Below are 11,980 nucleotides of genomic sequence, written 5' to 3'. Positions count from 1 at the left end.
TTATGCAAAATAAAATCTTAGCAATCCTACACAAACTGAACCTAAATCAAAATTTACACACAAATTCCTAAATGCTTATTCATTTCAAATAATTCATTTTATTAATTCAGTTTGTATTGCCCTAAAATAAAAATAACAATTCGAGTCGTGAATTATCTTTGGCGCTAGTAATTTGCTCATAAGTAAATTAACATTAAACCTACCGAATTTTCTTGAAGATACTTTCTTCGATTGAATGTAAGAATACTTCGCTGGTTGCTAAATTGAATAATACCCGAAACGGTTCTGTATAATTCACGCATCGTATACAAGAAACTACATAAAAATTTGAAAACAATCATTTGACTAGATGCGGTAGATTTAGCGTTAAGTAAAAATCGAGGAAAGTAAAGCGGATTACAATGAATCCAGAATATGGTCAGTCGGCAAAGACCTCAAAAGGGCACCAGGGTTAATTGAACAATTTGGAACCAAGAAGGAGTTGAAGTGGCATTTCCATGTAAAACTTGCGAGAGACTGGATATAGCAACAAGCTCGCAGACCATTCGCATGGGATCGAATAGATGCGAACTCAATAAAGGACACGGTAACCGCAAATAATTCAAGTAGCGAGGGAGAGCTCCATTGAAGCGTCTCGCTTGTATTCAAATTCAACGTTCACGAGCGTGACCGTGTCACGTAATCGATAGGTGAGCACCGCTCCCGGACAGGGTGCGTCGTCCTTTTAAGTCAGGACGTAATCTTGCACGGGCACGTCAGTCATTCCTCGTGCGTTATCTCGCTCGCATCTCGTTGACTCTATTTCCCCACGGCGTTTTAACCGGGACAGAAGCGTGTTTCTACGCCGGTGCTACACCTGCCGATAAATCCGTACCATTTGCACGCACACCGTCCCCTCAGTAAGTTAGAAACCTCTCTTGGACTCACCTGTTGAACGCCGCTCGAACTTTTTCCTGTCGTCGACGAGTTTCGCGTTCTGAGGACGTTCGAGCGCAGTCAGCTGTTGGCTGCGGAAACAGTCGCGTATTTTCTTTGTTGGACTAAAGGGTTGTAACGCCTATGTGGTATAGAAATGTATGTTGCGATTCTAGTTTGTGCGATATTTATTTACGAGAGTTTTCTTAAGTTTTCCTCGTTGTGTTATTCTGTGTTTTGCTGTGTTGTTGTTCCATCGTACATAACGCAATCGCTACATAACGCAATCGCTACATAACGCAATCGCTACATCTTTTTCGCGTTAATCATTAATATTTCCTTTTCTTCTGGTGTTTAATGCGAGCGCATCCGAAAATGTTGCACGCAATCGACTTTGTCTCGCGTACGAACTTAATCCAAAATGTAAAGTCATCGTGACGCTATCGAGCGGATGATCAAGCATGCGCTCTCCGAACTTAAAGAAGAAATTATATGTCGTTGATTTTTATTTTCTCCATCGATAATATTAGTGTTGTCGTGTTCGTTTAATTACAGCCTTCCACTTTTTTTCTTTTACTTCGCTCGAGCAAGTATTACGTTTTTTTTAAATTGAGATTCCCTTTTGCCATTAGCATTTCACGACTTCTTAAATGGCGGCCGTATCCTCTCGCGGGATCGAAGACTCTCTGCTCTTATTTTCTTATATGGTTACATCGCTTACGCGTAGAATAGACGTGTCCAATTTCGCTTGACTAATGCTTACAATTTTGTATAATTCGTTTCAAACGAGTGGACGCAAATGTCGCGTGTAGTTTAAGTTGAGAGGTACATGACTACTGGAATAAACGTTATAGGTGAAATTGTAATACGCTAACAGTATCGCGGGCTTATATGTGGTAATAAATTTCTTTTTTTTTTTAAATTACGTGCGTAGTCTTCCTAAAGATACAATATTATGTTATTATTGCTCCAAAGTTTGTCTCTTTAATTCTTTACAATTTTACAGAAGATAATAGAAACCACGCTGACAGCGACATTTTTCAGATTTTTAATAAAATTTATCGTTTTATCCTGCGTGAAAATTCAGTAGCGTCATTTGAATACGTCCCACTTGTAAAGAACATAATAATATATTTGCGGGATACTAAATGGCGCCAAAGATTCATTCGATTCTTCGGCAATCTTTTAAAAATAATAAAGATGTCAGTGGATACATTCTCGACAAATTTAATTCGACGAAGTCTACTTACGATTTCGCAGCAGGAATTTACGACCTGGTTGTTTCAGTAGTAGCCGAGTGATGAATATTCATTGGAAGGTTAGGCTTTAAGAGAAAAAGTCGAATTCTTTGCGAATACGTACTTTCAAATCTTCATCCAATGGACTACTGTAATAGTGAGTAAACTCTAGTGAGTTTAACATACTGTACGATAAAGTAGAAACTTAATCAAAGTGTTGATCATTAGGTTATTATTTTGATAATAAAAAGTGATATTAAATTTATTTTTAAAAAAAAATTTACAATCTTAAGCAATAATTCGTGACTCAAAAGGCTATAGGCGTTTCGTAGTTGGCAGTGAGTGAGTTGAGCAGTTCGAAATTGTAGCGTGCCTTTTCGTATTATAACCAGACTCGTTTCATTCGCTTTCGTTGTCACGATCCGTGTTAATATACGGAAAAGCGCGGTATCTATGCAAATATGTTACAAATAGTACCAAGAACAGGACATTTGAAATGCCAGCTGGTATCTGTTCTCGTGGATCGGTTTTGACTGAATACCTCATTAGACCAAGACACCGCTTCACGGTAAACCATCGTTAGGCGTATCCAACGTTCCACGTCGCATTCGAACCGCTTTACTTTTCGCCGTTTTAAATTCCGCCACGGTGTTTTTTTTGCCCGTCAGCCCGTTTAAGGTAAATAAACGTGCACTGCCTCTCGATAATGCAAAAACGGCATCGGGTCATCTCGTCGTGGCTTTGAAACGGTACCAGTGGCGGGACAATGGGTATGAAATGGATTGGTCACGAAGTTCTAGCGGAGTGAAGCTTTCCTTTTTACTTCCTCGACCGTGAAGCGAAATCGATGAATCCGCGATGCCTTTTTTCGCAATCCTGGCTCGTAAGAGGTTTTACTGCGCTGCAAAAAAAGAAACGACTCGCGAACCAAAACGGTTTTACTTCGGTTAAATAGGACAGTATTGATTCTTGTACGTAGGTGCTTTCGATTTCATTTGATACGCGATCGAGCCTAAGAGCTTATCGAGCCAATTTTCGTCGACTCGAGCTCCAACTTAAAACACCCAGGATTTAAATCTCATTATTTCGGAACTCGTTGAATTAGGTTGAATTGATACTTGCAATTTTAGGTAATTCTCTTTTTAACCCTATCAACCTTTACAATCGTATGCAGTGTTTATTGATTTCTAATTCGCAAAAGCTTAATTTTAATGATTAAAAATCACTCATTTTTTCGAAGTTTAGCCAGCAAAGTTATTTTGGATTTCTTATCAAACATTTCTACGCTATGTTTATAACAATCTTTTCTTTTGCAATGCTTCGTTCGAAATAAGTTACCGAAGAGGATTTTCTTTATCATGGATCGAAGTGTTGAATAATAAATTTCATAGACAGATAAAAAACTGGGAATCAAGTCCACAACCTCTTCGATTCGTTTTATTAATGTAGGTCTGGATTCAATTAAAAATCTCACGTAATACTTTACACACTTAACATGTCGACTCAAACAAGCAATATTATGAATAACATTCTCAGAGCGTAAATTAAATAGATACGCATGCTTCTGATTACTCATTCATGAAACATGTAGACATACATTTTTATTCTGAAGCGTTCGTAACATTTCCTGCCCAACAAACGATGTTAATTAATCCATCACGAAGCTAATAAACAATCTAATATTAATATCTGCCAAAAAGATTGCACGGTTTCTTGCTCGGATCCCATTAAGCAGTTTACGTGGAACGAAATCGAAATACCATCGTCATAAATAAACGTTCTGATTACATCCTGCGATCCTTGTATGCTATTCCTTTTAGTTACAATAGCGAACTGATAGGGCGTTTTTCTTGCGCGGAACGTGGAGAACCGGTTTGTGGAAGCGTTAGCAAACCTTGGGAGTACAACAATCGAAATTGCGAGTTTGCCACGATATACTTCGAGTAGATCAATTATTTATATATAAATTTTCAAATTTTTGCGCGGATTTATCAATGTTACATATATAAATAAATATGGAATTACGAAGCAACTTAATTTCAACTTCAATTTAGAACGTTCTAAATCTAAATCTTATATCGGTCACGCGTAACGAAGCTTACTTTTATATTATTCGTTTCGTTCCATTTATTTTAATATATCAAACGAGAACAAGTAGTATTTGAACTAGTACGAGAACAACAAGTTATCTGAGTTTCTTCTATAAAATGTAGGATTTTCGAGCTGGCCCAATTTCGTCTTCAATTCCGAACGTTCGAATCCCGCACCAAAGCGCGACGAAAGTTTTGAAGGAATGTAAAACGACGATTGGTCGTTTCTTTTCGCGCGAAGGGATGATCCGGTGGGATTGGCGTCAGGTTGATTTCTCGGTTGGAGCTCGTCCAGTCGGGATGAACATTTAATTAAACGCTTTGTTCCCGCGGTTTTTGCCGATGGCCGAGTCACTCCACGCCGTCGTGATCACGGAAGGAATGTTCCCGTCGAGGTCCCCTGCGCGGGGAGACGGATAACGCGAAGGTGGAGGGACATTCTTATCTCGTGAGATCTCTAATTAAAAGATCTCTCATTCCCGCCTTCGCTCGAAGACAACGAGAAACGCGTCCGCTCCGATCGAAATACCGTCAACGGATCGCTGTGTCGGCCTTTAATCGACGCCGATTACGGTTAATGGTTAATTAGCGATGCAAATCGAATTTGCAACAATTATACAAATCGGTACTCGATGATTTCAATTTATACGCGGATGATCGTGGTTATTTATAACGCAAACATTCATCTTGCAAACGTTCGAACGAGTTTAATGGTCGTTGAAAGAGGTGAATAAGTATTGATAAACTTATGTACGTTCAATAGAGAATCCCATTTACATTTACGTATTACAGTATGGTGTGAGCTAATGAACCGAAATAAGTGATCACGCAATAAAAATAAGAATACGGTCAATTAAATTACCGATCTACTTAGGCCGAATGGACACGAGCGCAACCGATTTGATATTAGTATTGCAAACCGTTTGCGCTCTTTGTTTTACCTACTTCACTATGTTTGTTTTACCTAGATCCACTATGTTTGTTTTACCTACATCCACTATGTTTGTTTTACTTACATCCACTGGATCTACCATGCAACTAGTTTCAGAGTGGTTTGAAACTGTTCGGTTGCGCCCATGTGCGATCGGCCTTGTGCATATGAAGTACACGTTTATCAACACTTTTTCATATATTCCAATGAGCACTACACCTACTAACAACTACTGCGAATTTACAAACAGTTTCTTTGATTATGTATAGACAAATGCACATTGTTCGCAGGCTTAATCAATTCTATGTAACATAAATTTTCTCCACGACAATTCGTCAACAGCACAGTGCCTTGTCGCGAATTCAGATATCACTTGTCCAGTTCGCTTAAACGATGGCGTGTTACGCGCTTGTTTGCTTTATTCGTCTTCAACTCGCGCGGGCAATTAATTATGGCGGTCGGTAACGGGCGGCATTATCTAAATCATAATTTGCCACGGTCGTTAATTCGTTTCAAATTTATCATGACCTCGGCGGTGAGCTGTTTTACGAGCAACAGATATACGCACTGTTTCGTTTCGCATTTCGGATTCGATGTTTGCGTTTAATTGCATCGCGTACACCGCCGACCATGAGTGCTAGGTCTTGTAGGATCGATCGTAATAAAAGTCACAAATTTAATTAGAAATTACAACTATATTTACTTTAATTAATATCGCGTTTTATGAACTATACGTGAATCGTGCGAAATGACAAATTTATAAGAAATAATGGAATTTTTATTTTGTATTTTGTTTTCGTTGGTATAACCGTGCTTCATGATTGCTTCCAAGAGCATTTGCGTTCTGGGGCGAGGCTTTGTATGGTTTAGATTGAAATTTCATTCCGCAACACGTGTATTAATAAATAAATAATTAAATTGCATTTAACACGATAAATTAATTCTCAAAATGAGAAGTTAATGAGAATAAATCTGCAGAGAATTCGAGAATTTGGCAGGGTCGCAAAAATAATTACTAGCTTTAAATTCAACAAAAATAAGTTTCAGTTGTATAGAAGCGAAGTGTTAGATATCTTTCTCAAGTATTAGTCAGGCAGCGATCGTGTTGATAAATAAAATGTAGCGAGATTACGAGTCAACTTATACTTTAATTAACCACACAAGCTCTCATTTTGTACAAGTGTATCGAGTGTCCCAATATTTATGGCTGGTGGTATACATACGTGTAACGGGCGATCGTTTGATACGCGCTGTGGAAACAGGGTCAGAGAGATGCCACGAACGAGGGCCGAAGTTCTGTTGGATATGTATGGACAAGGAGAAGGAGGGATTTCACGTGCGTACGTGATGTAAGTCCGCTGTAATTAAGAGTTCCTACTTGCTTGCTATCATAGAAGAGAAATCGACTGGATGGTATCGGGTGAAAACGTTCTTGCATTAATCGAACGTGTAATGAAGTCCGTGGAAAAAGACTGGATCCCATTTTACCAGTTATTTCTCGAAAGTTATCGGATGAAAGTTGCGTTTCAGTTTGTTCTGCACTTCTTGTACGCTTGTTGAAGTTGACGAAAGGTACGAAAGGGAAAGTTATTCGAATTTAGCGGAAAAGGATGATTTAACGAGGAAATGTACCTTTTGCGCGCGATGTATTTGCAATTATCTTGTCGTGGAATAATTGAAGGTTACGAGGTAAATTGAAGAGCGTATGTAGTACTTTGTAGACAGAAAACGTGCACAGGAAGCGTTGGCCTATTGGCCATTAATTGTTTTATGATATCGACGGTATATGAGTTATTAATGTACGGTATTATTATTGCATTAAGGAACACTATATGGTTGCATGCTGATCAGATCACTTAGGTGTTGTCGTAACAAACAGAATTTATTTAGCGGCTATAATAAGAGATCTCTTAGGAAAGAACAGTTTTCTTGTAATATACAAGATATTAGTCTTTTAAAAGAATCCAGCGTATCTTCGAATTCAATTATAATTTTTGATTGGCGATCCCGAGCATGGCCTCCTCGCATTTTGAAATAGTGTATCATTTCGCCACAGGTCATCTAAAATCGATCAACACCGCCGCTGGCTTTTTGCAAATGACATGGAAACAAGGATCGTACGAGTCATCTGTATTGAAATTAGATTCCCCTGAGACTTTTATCAACTCCAGCAGGTGCTGTAAGATACGCGTGCAAAGGAACGATAATTTTCTGCATATCCTCGATACTTCCCCGTGTAATTATTACTCAAAGACAAGCAGGCTAGGAATGCACGATGCTTTACGTTTACGATCTTGTCTCTCGAGCAACTGCCTCTGATTACGGGTACATTGGTCGATCGTTTGCAGTTCTGATTCAAGGTTGCCGACCAAGATTGCCGGTAAACCGTCGCTTTTCCGCTCTTCCGAACTCTCATTCGTTGTTTGTCCAATTGCTCGGTTCAACTATGCTTTGTCTCCTTTTGAGTAATAATACACAAGTTGAATACAGAAGTATCATGCCAGCTGTTAACATCTGGCTTAAACTTGGTAAACAGGTAGCAAAAAAATATAAAGATACCCAATTTCAAAAGAGCACAGACCCCTCGCGTTTAAACTCAGGCATCCCTGACGGTTCGATTGAATCAAAATCAATATCACCGACTAATTGCGTGGACGCGCTGCTCAATTGATCATCCTTTTGCTCATAGCTGCAGGCGTTACCGATCGATCGTTTCATTTTATTCGCATCCGAGTGTTTACCTTCGTCTTCGAGGTTCTGTTCATTTTCATTGGATCCGACCAAGAAAGCACGTGCTTGAGAAAGAAACCGATAGAAAGAGGGGGAGGGGTTTTCAGCGGCCGGGGTAACGCAAGATGTACAGTAATTAATGCCCTCGGACGCGTAATTGGAAAAAAGGATGCTTTACGAGATTGCTTTCGACGAGCTTCGCTTGCTCCTACCATCCTCGGAATCGCGGCTGTTGGTCGACATTCTCGTCGCTTTTCCGATCAGGACGAAGCGATAGGATAATCGAATCGTGAGATCGGGAGGACGTCTGTGTACACAGACCATCGCTATCGCTCGAGTTGACTCTAGTCCAGTTTTGCTCGGACGTCAATCCGATCTTCCGATGAATACTTCACCCATGTTAGCTGGGAGGGAACGCTTGACGTCTCGTGAGACTTAACACGATTCGCCTGAGCCAACCTACGTCATTTTGAATATTTTCCGTGTTACAAAAAGAATCACGGGATTTTTCAAATATCTCTAGACGAAGAAGCTATTTTCAGTATTCTCTTTCACATCGTAGATAGAATTTTTCGAGTATCTCTGCATGAAAGCTCCATTTTGAATATTCTTCTCCGCGTTATATTAGGGTTAAAAATGAATTCTCTGCCTTTGCAAAGTGAATTTACTACGTACTTATAAAAAAGAATCGTACAATTTTTAATCTTCTCTCAGTCACACATTCCAAATGAGTATATGTAGTTAGAAGAACAAAATTTCGAAGTGTCTTTCATTATTTCAAAAGCTGGTAGTTGAACTTTTTCAAATATGTCTAAAGAATTTAAAAGAAGACACGGGTCAATGCCAATGGATAAAAAATTAAACATGATCTTTGATTTACTTTGCCAAGGTACAAGGACTCGTGCCGCGTATTAAAAACCGTTCTTTTTTTTTTTTTGTTTTTACGTTATTAAGCGACGTTGTTGAGCACGGTGATTGCTTCGGTGAATGACGTTCCTCCTTTTATTGATCACGATGACGCGAGACTGATGCACGATAATTAAATTGCCGTCAGATCAAGGGGGATATCCTTGCACGGCTGCGTTCGATCGTCGTCTAAGCTTCGTGCATGTAACACTTAATAAAAATTGGCGAAAAATATCGAGATTCGCGAGTAGCAATTTTCGGATAATTGGAATTTTATTACAATTTTCTCTGGTTTGGGATGATTGGAAATATTTCCGGAAGATATGACTCTTCCATGATTGGAATAGTACGTCAACATTTTTCATCTATCGTTTTTCTGTGTGAATTTGTAAATACTGACGAATTATTTTATATGAAGGAATCATATGAATTGTAATCATATGAATCGTAGAATGTGTCTTTCGTTAAAAATGTTTTACATTGTATTTAAACCAATAACTTTTCATTGCCAAAGAAGACCATGAACGTTATTTACTTGAACCGTTTAGCAATAATTACAGAACGGTTATGCTTGGATTGACATTGTATTTAAACGATCACATAACAAAATTGCTTCACATAAATAAAAATTTCAATTAAATATGAGATTCTCAAGACGAGTATAAATAAATTCCCAGCTGCTCTCATTAATCAACCATGATGTAATTTAAACACAAGATTTTTGCTGCATTTCTTGATACAGAGATGGACGATTGGAGAAAAATGAAATATACAGACACCGTTGGAATATTGCGTTGATCGCGCTAGATGACTGTTTTTATGAATATAATCGGCGTGGTCGAACGTCGGCCACGAGTACGTAAAATCCATTCGCATATTTCAGAGTGACTAGTTACTTCTTACTTCACGCAGGGATAAAACAGCAATTCGTGCGTCGGAAAATACAACGGGACAGTTGTGATTTATGATGTCCTGTGCCGAAGTAATTTTATTGGCTCGATTTCAGATTAGAATTGCTCGACGCGTGTAGCACCAGCTATAAATGTCTTCCATACTGTTAATATCCATCATCAATTCATTTTTTCTCGATTCTTGAAACCAGTTAGAGTCGTTGACAATTTCATGTCACTTATTACGTTTTCTTCGGTCGGAATAGTTACAATACAATTTTCGAAAATTATATGTGCATACATCATTTATATCTCTATATCGGACACCGTGTATATTTGTGCACGAAGTGAGAAGAAATTTATTCACCTAAAAATATACAGATTGTTTATAGTTAAAGAACACCCGTCCTTGGTAGGTGAAAGGTGTTTCGTATGCAACTAAAAATCGCGTGTACATTTTCTTAACGAAGATTTACTGTCAATGAATATTCAGTACGTCTAATTATATTAAGGTGCTCTTATATTTCTCGTTAGCAGTATGTGTCGTGCAAAAGCCACGATATCAATTTCTCAAGAATCTCCTAATGAAGTTCGTTTGATCGATGGACGCAATCGAGTGCAAACATTATATTATATTTGATTAGTTCGATGTTATTCATGGTGATTCGAGAGACACAACTGTTGGCGAGTTAAACATTTCTGATTATATTTAACACGTATATATTTATTAGGGTAGTCCTTATTTGAATGATTTTTGAAATCTCTGTTACGTGTTAACGTTAAAATTAAGAGTTCAAATTTTGCAGGGAATTTGTTTTTATACATTTACAAAGTATTTAGGGGATGCATAACATAGATTTGAAAAATCATTGAATCTATAAATATATATCACAAGTAACAATTTAAGTTGGAGAACTTCCAAAATCAGACAAACAACACACGGCAATAATTAATTAATTCATTTTATTTTGTTATGTATCAACTCACTTTCGATTCATGGTTCAATCTTCTATTCGAAACGAAACTTCCCCCGACTAGTAAATATGCACTTGGGAGGGCTTTGGTTTGTCGAGGGGAAACCGTGCGTCATTAATCAACGTCTTCCGTTAAAAATTTCACGTTACCTTGATGCACCTGCGCGCGCTTGTACACGTGTTGTCTACACGACGTATCATTTTAATTTACGACGCTCGATGCTCGAGGAAATTAATAGATCACATCGTTGAAAAATCCTGTAACGCGTCGTGAAAATACAGCGAGTCCCCGAGTTGCACGAATTTCTATACAGGGAGAGCCACTTGAGATAGGAATAATTATTACCTATAAAAATGAGTATTATTTAGTACCATTTCATAATTCAAATAATTTAACGAATAACGGATTAATCGTTCTTTATTCTTTAATCGTCGTTGGTAATTTGTATCCAGGTAAGAATTTTGCTCGCCTCTGTCGCCCTGTATATTTTATATCGGACAATTTTTATGGTTATCTACATCAACAGGATGTCGTCTATTATACTGATCTTGGTGATTAGAACGATCGTTGCTCCGGGGACTCTTCTTATGTTTCCTCGGTCTTACGTATCTGAATGATCGTTTAACGACACGAAATCCAAGAATAAATAGAAACTCGAGTAAGTGAACCGTTATTTGACGTTTATTCTCTCTCCCTCTAATAAGCAGACCTGGTACTTGTGCAGTTCCTGCTTTATGTAAGTTTCGGGATTATCTAAGTTTCGGGATTATCTAAGTCGACATTTCTCAAAAACAACAGCTAATGAATTCATGGACACTAGAAATATTCAATCCAATAGCAACGCGGAGACATGCACGCAAGGTACCAGGAAGCCATGCCACAGGATGCAGGCAACTATGGCGTGCATAGTTAATGATCATAAGAGAACAAATATGTATCTCGCGTTATTGAAAGTTGATAACAAAATTAATACATCCGCCGTAATAAGATTTTCTTTAAACCTTCGTGGAATACCATCTATTTGTTTCAAGTGTCAATTATATATCTCGCACGCTTCATCCAGTCGCGCTATTCCTCACCTCGAGGCCTCCGCATCCTTAAGTGAACAGTCAAACAAGCGCATTTAACGAATCACTAGCCAGCAACGGTATTTTGTTAGAGATTTAATTTGTTATACCCGAGGCGTAACGATTTGCTCATAGTATTTTCATGCGAGAGATTACAGTTAGTTCTACAAGTACTCGCACCCTTTAAGTTTATTGACAAAATTGAATGAATGCTTCTAATGAATGAAGCATTGAATGC

The 11,980-nt window shown here is 38.2% G+C and overlaps 1 protein-coding gene across 6 annotated transcripts in view; it reads left to right on the top strand.

Moving 5' to 3' along the window:
• Window positions 1-11,980, top strand: part of LOC128885005 (ankyrin repeat domain-containing protein 6) — a 157,752-nt gene that overhangs the window by 32,597 nt on the left and 113,175 nt on the right. Inside the window, exon 1 of one of the 6 annotated variants that reach the window (XM_054138737.1) lies at window positions 6,395-6,523. The exons of the other annotated variants lie outside the window; for them this stretch is intronic. Coding sequence (XP_053994712.1) covers window positions 6,447-6,523 — 77 coding nt within the window. The 5' untranslated portion in view covers window positions 6,395-6,446. Of the gene's footprint in view, window positions 1-6,394; window positions 6,524-11,980 lie in introns of those variants that run through there. 6 annotated transcript variants of the gene reach the window in all.

Source organism: Hylaeus volcanicus, chromosome 2 (assembly GCF_026283585.1).
Source record: "Hylaeus volcanicus isolate JK05 chromosome 2, UHH_iyHylVolc1.0_haploid, whole genome shotgun sequence".
NCBI lineage: Eukaryota > Metazoa > Arthropoda > Insecta > Hymenoptera > Colletidae > Hylaeus > Hylaeus volcanicus.
The sequence above is the reverse complement of the archived record's forward strand: the minus strand, read 5'-3'. Positions and strand labels throughout refer to the sequence as shown.